General features: G+C 39.3%; 1 protein-coding gene across 1 annotated transcript; it reads right to left on the bottom strand.

Annotated features, from left to right (window-relative positions):
* Nucleotides 1–397: 397 nt before the first annotated feature.
* On the bottom strand, nt 398–9,301 carry LOC139711122 (fatty acid-binding protein 1, liver-like). Its single transcript, XM_071623038.1, has 3 exons — nt 9,169–9,301; nt 2,016–2,290; nt 398–544 (listed from the first exon to the last, which is right to left on the bottom strand). Exons 2-3 carry the CDS (start codon nt 2,262–2,264, stop codon nt 398–400), a joined length of 396 nt encoding a protein of 131 aa, XP_071479139.1. The 5' UTR covers nt 2,265–2,290; nt 9,169–9,301.
* Nucleotides 9,302–9,558: the final 257 nt, after the last annotated feature.

Genomic DNA, 9,558 nt, shown 5'->3' with positions numbered 1-9,558 from the left:
GTAAAAACAGAAACATATGTTTACACTCCATGCTAACCGGAGAAAGTAACGTCCGTTACACATGCATCCATGTTCGCACAAAATATAGAGTAATCGTTACTAGTTTCCACTATGAAAACATTAATGATCTCTATCTTGGTTTCCATCTACCCATTATACGTCAAAATGTGCCATTAAAAGGCTCGAGTCTAACGTAATTTTTCGTTTCTTTATTGTTATTGCCATTAAGGCAGCGTTGGACATGAACGGATTCTATCCTAATCATGTCGTCGGTGCGTATGCAGAAGGCAAGACTTCTTCCAAGATACTCAACTTGTAGCCGTGTTCGCGAATTATTTACATACTGGCGTGGACGGGGCACAGACAACATGGACAGCTAACTCTTTGTGTATGCTTTTTAGGACGTCTTGTTGAAATACACTTTGGCCGTGGTGTCGCCCTTGCCCATCGTGGTCACCATCTGACCACCTTCCAGTGACCGGGTCAGTTTGAATCCTTGCTCGTTGGTCAGCACTACCGAGTCACCTTCCCAAGCTGATGTCACCTATAATGCACATGACAAATCATTAATTTTCATAATTTAGTGACGAAGCTTTATGAGTGACGCTTGGATGCAGCTTTTGCCTAAAGCATAACGGCCAAGAATGATACAAAGAAACGACTGAAGCAAATAAGACAAATAACTGAAGCTGGCATTTATTCTGCTGAAATCTTTGAAGGCTAGAACGATGGGTGGTAGTGCACAACGTACTAGTATTCTTTCTTTGGTATGTTGTGGCCCTGAAGGACCCACTCTCGACGTTTCGGCAAGCATGTCCATTCATTCTCTTGAAAACAGCAAGAACATGCTTGTAATGCCGTCACGTCGAGAGTGTGAGTGGGCCCTTTTCAGGGCCGCAAACATACAAGAAAGAATACGTGGTGCACCGTTGAGCCTTCTAACAGTCATCTCGAGAGACTTGACAAAAGGCTACAGGATAGGGAAGCGGATAGGATGATTGTAGTGAAAAGTGGCACCGTGCGGACGCGGAATAGCAGCAGCAGCCACAAAGTTCCAAGAAGTTGTTAAGTCTAAAATACATGTAATATAATCAAAGGGAACATTTCCTGTCTTTGACCCCGTCATCAAAAAAAGTTACGCAAACTCATCAGGAAACCCTGTTCTTTTTCCAAGAAATGGAACATAGTGATGACATGACAGAAACAAGCTAGATTTTTTTCCTGTCCAAATGACGTCACAGCCATGTGTATGACCCGTTTTACAAGCTGAAACTGAAACCGAACATGGTTTCTGACACAACAGTGCCAAAACTGTCGATCATAAGCATCATTCTTGATGGACTTCAGCGCATTATAAGAGGCCACTATTATTATTATTATTATTATTATTATTATTATTATTATTATTATTATTATTATTATTATTATTATTATCATCATCATCATCATGTGCACGATGACACTGTTCAACTTCGCTCTATGACTTATAATGGTCCCCATTCTTTGGTTCTCACAATTATTATTGTATATGAAATGTAAATTTCTTTCAGGGTGAACAATCCTAAGCATACATGAAAAATTCACCCAAATATACATTTGGATTGTGAAATGCAGCAATGTTGATAGAACACATCAGCGAAAATTTGAGGAAAATCGGACAATCCGCTTAAGAGTTAAGAATTTTTGAAGTTGCACCGCAGTGCACACGCCTCCACAGCTGTACTATAGAAGACTTCAACAGTTTGCGACATTATTGCAGGACAACGATATCAAGATTTTTGTTCACTCTATTTCCTTTTCATCGTCCTGCAGGGGCGTCACAAACTGATGTAGTCTTCAAATCCAGCAGAGGCGGCACTGAAAATTTACAAATTCATAACTTTTGAGCGGATTGTCCGACTTCCCTCAAAATTTCGCTGATGTGTTCTACTAATATCGCTGCATTTCACTCAATCCTCATTATGCATGTGGGTCATCCAATTTGCCCTTTGATGTTTCCAGTTCGGGGAACCCACCTTCATTTTAGGCATCCAGACGACGAGGTTGGTCTCGAACTCCGAGCCGATGTCGAAGCTGTAGTCGTTGCAGCCCTGCGCCGTGGTGCTCTTGATGTGCATGTTGTCACCCTTCTGGGTGATCTCCACCGTGAGCTGGGTGATGGGGAATGGCGGTCGCTTCTCGGCAGGCACGGTGAGGAGGTCGAGCAGGGCGTCGAAGCTGTCGTGCTTGTCGATGCTCCACGTTCCGCTGAAGTCGGCCGGCATCTTGGGATGTTGACTGGGATTGTTACCTTGCAGAAGACATTTTAAGTAAACAACATGTTTGTTTTAGAATATCCGACATGTCCGATAGACTTCAAAGAGCTCTCCAAGATGTTGAGTGCTGAGTGCTGAATAAAGGGCATATGGTAAACCATTCCCAATATGATATTAGGTCTTGACCAGAAGACAACATGACGTTTTGGTGTATTACACAGTTAATGTCTTTACCTGTATTCATCTGATGTGTGTGTCTGTCTTGTGTGTGTCTGTTTGAGACTGTGTTTGTGTGTGAGTATAACATTCAGAACTACTCACGCGGGCAAGACGCAGATCGAAACTTTGTCTTCATTCTCGTTGGCTCCTTTATACTTGACTGTTCATTTTGGTTAAGTCCTCATCTTTTTTTGTTACATTTAATATCCCTCAGAAAATCAAGATACTGATATGTAAAATAAATATGTCCTAGTTGTTGTTATTTTCTTTATCGAAATTCGAAAAAGAATCGAGAAACATATGACTAAAATCGCAAGTATGACAGTCTTTTTTTTTCTCTTTTTGATTTTGATATTGTATAGTTGCTTTATAAAAGTTAATTTCATCGTAAAAGACCATTTATTCATTAATGTGTCTTTTCAATACATTTCAGCCCTATAAGTCTATACTAGTAAGTGTTTGAAGGGCGTTTTCTTTTGTCATCTTTTGCTCTGAGAGAGACACACCATACACACGGCACCTTGCGTTCATTTAAATAGGGGAATGCTGCCAGCAAGCATTCAAAATAACCATAAATTGAATGTAAACCTGATTTACATCTACATTCTGTTGACCATGCAGTCTACAAGCCTTTATATAATATCTTATAGTGGTTCAAGCTGTGATTTTTTTTCTTTTACGGGATGCTTGAAAGCAGCAGGCGTATGTTATTACTATCATTCATTATTCACGCGATTATTTCGTATAGCACATTGTTGTCATTCGTTTGTGACCAGATTGCATGATATTTAGAGTAAAAATACATGAAAATTAAAGGAACTGTATAGTACTGGTTGAGGTGAGGATTCAGCTTGTAACGTTTAGCGAGATATTTAGAAACCACTCCATGAAATGTTCAAGAGCATATAATTCTAAGGGGAATCAAAAGTTTATTTGATGAAAATCGGTTTTGAAATGACTGAGATATCTAAAAGCAAGGAAAAACAAAGAGATCCTACTAAAAACCGTTCCCTGTCAATTTTATTAGGATCGCCTTTTTTGATGTCTCAGCCATTTCAAAACCGATTTTCATCAAATAAACGACGAATCCTTTTTTGAATTACATGCTTTTTCATATTTCATAAGAGGTTTCTCATTATCTCACCAAAAAATAATCCTGAATCCTCACCTCAACCAGTTCTGTATAGTCCCTTTAACATTTTTGCACACAAATTCACACATGCAAACATACAGTTGACGGGAGGTTCGAGAAATCAGAGTCGAAGTTAAACATCACAAAACTTTCTATATCTATAAAAGAAATTGTGAGAAGTAACCTAAATGAACCATGCCATCGGAGCTTGACGATTTGGTAATAATCATGATAACATAATGGTTCATATGAGTGTAATTTCTACAATGTGGGCTAAACCTCATTTGAGAATATACTTCTTTGTACAAATTTTGTTTCTCTAAACACATATCTTTTTTTTTTACAGAACAGCCTTAACTCGAGGCTGCATGTCTCTGCTAACAGTTGTTTTCTCTCTGCTGAGTAAGAATTGAGACCGTCCGCTACTCCGCCTCAAAGGGAAAAGGTCGCACTCAAAGGGCATAGTAATGAAATGTTGGCATTGAACGTAAATAAGGAGCGTCTCGATTTTGTTATATGACATCAATCCCATATTCACGTTTAATTTCACAAAGGGTAAATCACAGAAAGAAAACAGTTGGATGAAAATTGAGACTTGAGACGTTCTAGTTATGATAATGTCGAAATTTCGTGATGATTCCAACAAACAGTATTGTGTCGGTCCTTACAATACAATGATGTCATCATATGATAATTCCCATAATTATAAATCTGTGCGTTAAAGGTTATGATAAAAATTATCCTTTTGTAAATGATTCGTTGACTATACCACTGCCCTTCATTGGTCACTCTTGCTACATTATTACTTCGAGGAGTAGCAAAGAAAAACAAATCTTGAACGACTGGAAAAAAAAATTACTTATAGTTTTGTATTCATTTTTGTGTTTATGCAGATACTAATTCCTGCAAGATTTTTCTTGAGTGGGTACACTTGCGATTTTTGTATTTCTTCGTCGTTTTCTTCTCCTCCTTCAAAATTTTTCATCTCGTCGATATTCATGTCATCGACCGCAGTGCCATTCACAGTCAAGTCTCTTTAACAAATAAGAATAAAAAAATGGATGTTTCTCTTTAAGTGGATGATTCATGCGGAAGTCTGCCGCAAAAGGAAGAAAGGGGAAAAAAGCGAAACGGAGTTTTCTTCCCATCACTTTTTATGAAACTAGCTGGTGGCAAAATTTACCGAGAGGAGGGTTATAAGGGGGGGGGGGGGGGGGGTAGAGTGGCAACGAGGGAGTCCCGAGGAGTGTGATTTGATTCCAAAACCACTCGCAAGTGTGAAAAAATGTGTGAAATTTCGGAACATTGGCAAACAAGCGTTGCCCATGGGACAAAGGATGACTAATCCAATGCGTTTTGAAATGGTCTTCCGTCCACATTTTCGTATTGACTGAGCCATAAAAGAGTACAATATCATTCATCTGCCATGTAGTGGCGATTATAGGCAGCTGTTTTTGAGCATGACACATTAATTCTCTTTTCTTGCAAAGGACTATGGCAAATTTAAACTCTTCGCTGTATTTTGCCTGGTAAAACATTCTGATCAAACATACCACCCCATTATGTCTACACAAGCCTGCATTACCTATATATTTACGGGAATGTGACTAGAAGTATGGACGGAACAGACTCCTTCATTGTGTGCGTTTCTCATCATTGTGTTCAATTGGAGATCTCGTGATGTATGTTGGCGGCTTCTGCGAAAAAGATATCGTCAGCACTTAAGAGCGCTCTTAAAAGCCCTCTTTCCATCTTTATAGCTCGTTGCATTGGTATACATTCGTTTTTCTCTCCAGATAACATGAAAGAAGGCAACATTGCAGTTATTTCCTGATAAAACTTCGACAAGAAAGTTGGCTTATGGCGAATGTCTGAAAGCAACGTTTCCATCATAATGATACCATATTATTTTTTAAAGGCATTAAAGAAAAAGAATTCCATATTCTATGGCCACGTAGACACCCTTCAGCATATCAGTTTCTTTGCTTTTTGGTCCGATGGAGTCTTTATGCTTGTAATGATGATGGTGCTGATTAAAAAAAATGATGATAATGATCATTACCATCATCATCATAACAATAATAACAACTATATACCATATATATGTATATATATATATGTATGTATATATATATATATATTATATATATGTATATATTATAATATATATATATATATAATAGAGGGAAAATTACAGTGTAGTCTTGAGCACTCATAAAGATGGAACAAAAGAAAATAGGAACAGGGCACATAGATGAATGTCGGGATTAGCTATCAATATGAAAATAGAAGCAAGTCTTATCTATATAATTACCGGGGGAAAAAATATTACACTAGCACTGTAGTATGAAATCCGATTTCAGTCTACAAGTCTTGAGTGATTTTTTTTTTAATCGTGTCTTACGCGAGAAAGTTAATTCGAGAACCTATTATAATCTATTTGGTGTCAGCACTTCGTCAGTAAACCTTTAATTGTCTGCATTTTGTGAATCTACCTACATTTCCGGATTATTGTGGCGGAAGCAGCCAGCAACATGATAACCTCATCTATCATATGCAAGTACCTCGTCACACCGGCGTGTCTGTGGTGACTTCTTCAAACAAAACGAGGTAAAGCCCAACTTTTCCAAAGCCAAGGAATTAAGGATATCTTTCACTTCCGAGTCTTAAGAAAGAAAAGCAAAAAAGGTATCCGCCAGTTGAGTTTCATCTTTAGCAGAATACATGTAAAAGTGAAGGCCTGTGTGTATATTGTGGGTGTTTGTATGAGGGTTTGTTTGGTTGTTAACATGTTTTTTTGTGTTGTTCCCTCTTTTTTTTTTTAGTTGATGTTCTTGGAAGGGCAGTGTTTAAGACATGATCAACCGCATGGGACGTCACGTAAAAGAATCAAGCTGTACTAAAAAGATGCAAGTGACGGAGCCTGTAAGCAACACCATCCTTGCAATGCGTTTCTGAACCGAGCAAAATAAAATCATTAGATACTGCATGCCCTAAGTTGAGAGTTTGTGTGGTAAAAATCTACACACAATGATTCTCCCTCTCGGCAGTTTGCTCCGTTGATCAAACGATTACATAATGTACGTCGCAAGATGGCGCTCGTAGTCTTCAGCCCGGAAGAGGATGAGGGAGACAGACACTGACCTCGAGGTCAGTGGAAACAGATATTTATTAGAAAATTGATGCTGACCGACAGGAAGTCATCATTCCAAGGTCATAATGGGAACGCGTTCGAAGCGTCGATCAGAATGATCGAATGTCCTCGAGTACGACTCATCCAAGGCTTTCATTTCAACTTATCATCAGACCCGCATGCTCAGTCTAAAGTTTGTCAAGATTTGTACGCAGTCCTATGCCATGCCCTCATATACTATTTCTTTCAAAACACTAAGGTTATCGCGGAAACGGGTGTTGAACCTGAAAACTGCGTTCTCCTGTTTATCTAGCTTGTTTCTTCAGACATAACATCCTTGGCTAATATGTCTTCTCTCTGTCTCCTCTCACATTGCACAGAAAACAATTCAGACGTACAAATATTTATACGTCTTGTGAAATGTACACCCCCATTTCACCATCAGAACTAATCTCATCCATCATAACATGTCAGATAAGATAAGATGTGAGAAGAAGTACATTAGAAGAACTTGGCAATGATTTATCGCAAAATCACGGAGCCTTTTCTCAGCTTAAAGTCTTCTGAATCCCTCCACCCCCCCCCCCCAATAATTGCAAGTGAAATGTTTTTAAAGTAATGTTATGATTAAAGATGTGGACAAATTCGAACCGCATTTTCGACACGGAGAAACAAAATTCAGTTTCCTCGTGTTTTCTCGTATTTAAGAGCTTGCAATGTTTCTAGTCAGTTCGTTTTAGGATATAAAAGACCTTATCTGATGCATGCCTCTTCGTGTCAAGGTGTTTGAACGTTGCTATAGTGCTTCGAAGGGCGTCATAAGACTTCTATTGGCACTTTAAAATGAACATTTCCAAGATCATTTGCTAAAGGGAGATAAGGGAATGAACGAATTAGTTTCATTTAAATCGCGAAACTTTCAAGGGGTTGGTTCTACTGTAAACTCTCCTCAAAGATGCCCACCCCTGGATAAAATTTTTCTTTAGTTACAATTAATCATGTTTGAGGTTTTGGACTCTACGACGAAAGAATATCTCGCTGAATTTGAAAGAATGCACTTCGCGATTTTAGGTTAGAAGGACTCTAGATAACCACAACTGACCCGTTCCGGCTAATATTCGACCTTTTTAAAAGATTTCTCGCAAAACTTTATACACGTAGTTCGACTTGATGTTCGGTTCATGATGCTACAATGTAATAGGGCCCTGGAAAGGTGGAAAAACATGTTATCCGCAGTTACACAAGACCTTTAACATGGTCCTATATCTCCACCTCGTCACTGGGTGGTCTCCCCCATAATGAGAGTCTAGGTCGTGATCTAAAGACGTGTCTAGTCGAGTGTATGTGTTTCTCGTTTGTGTTTCTCAGACGTGACAACATTTACGTACAGTGTATCCGACGAAGTCTCCTTCTGTCATTCCTGGCTATCCTGATATTCCTGTGGAATATTCACTCGTTGGTAAACCAGGGAAGTACACCTCCCTGGATAAATAAAGCTCCCACTGAAACACTTTCCTTCAAGATTGAATGGTGTTGTTGAGCTCCAAAGAAAACTGCCATGAGAGACTACAATTCTCATTACAGAGGCGGATCCAGAGGGGGCGCAACGGGCGCGCGCCCCCTCTGTATTTTTTGTTCAAACAAAAGAAATAAATAGAAAAATGGGGACAGGTGCGCCCCCTTTTTGTAAAGGCGCCTCCCCTTTACGGAATCCGCCCCTGCATTATGTCAGTGTTTACCCCTTTCTGTATTATTTTTGTTTTGACATATTGAAGTTGTTAATCTAAAACCGTGCCATTCTCGTTGTGGTATGAAACTATGAATAATTATCATCACAGCAATCACAAGCATTCTCGGATCTCCGCAGCTCGACAAAAATTGTCAATTGAACGATTTTTTTTTTGTCGTAATAATAGCACTTTGTCGCGGATTACGGATATATGGAGCACTTTCTTCACCCGATGTTATTTCATTCCAGCACTATGTAGTACCATATAAATATCAGTCATGTTCGAATATGAAACGAAGATGAATATGAAATAAAATGACCGATCCGCACGTTCTCGAATACAAAGGCTATACTACACTAAAATTATGATTATAGTTGGGAATATGCATTTGAGCACACAATTTCAGCTTACTAGGTTGTTCTCCATGCATTCAAGCATTGATTTAAACGTCTCTTAGAATGTGCAAACGCACACGCATTTCGCATTCGAGAAGACGGAAAGTGTCGCTCTATTTGAGATGTTCATAATTATGTTGCTGAGAGCATGAGATATACATTTAAAGAATAAAGATCACTGAGCAAGACATGATTCTTTGATGGTTTGTTACAAAAAAAAAAGATCATCAAATGCAGATGTGTGACGGGAAGAGAGATAGAGTCATAAAAAACAAAAAACGAAAACAAAAACAGAGTGACATACCTGGGAAATGATTTGGCGGAGAAAGCGTTTATCCGAGATGCGGACGGTGTGACTTAGCTAGGCGAGGGCTGCGGGCGAGACTGAGCCGTGAGAAGTGGTTTCCTCCTGCAAGACATCGGCTGAGGAAGGAATTAACGCGCGCGCGTTCATAGACGTGGGACGGAGTGACGAATGCTTCACTAAAAATAATGAAGGGTGTAAGTGTAAAGGGAAGGGGGGGGGGTAGGGGTGAGGGAGGGGATTGATCCTTTCAGAGGCTTTTTCTTTCATGTGCCCGGGGAAATGTGGCTAACTACCCTGGAAAATTGAGTGTGTTGAGTCTGGGCTTGGAAGAAGAGAGAGCAAGATGCATGTGTGTATAATGTGCATGTTATGTTTGTGTGGGCGTAT

This window comes from Diadema antillarum, unplaced genomic scaffold, assembly GCF_040938485.1.
Source record: "Diadema antillarum isolate AM-2024a unplaced genomic scaffold, OU_Dant_1.0 seq00001612_RagTag, whole genome shotgun sequence".
NCBI lineage: Eukaryota > Metazoa > Echinodermata > Echinoidea > Diadematoida > Diadematidae > Diadema > Diadema antillarum.
Note: the sequence above shows the minus strand (reverse complement) of the source record. Positions and strands in the feature narration are given on the sequence as shown.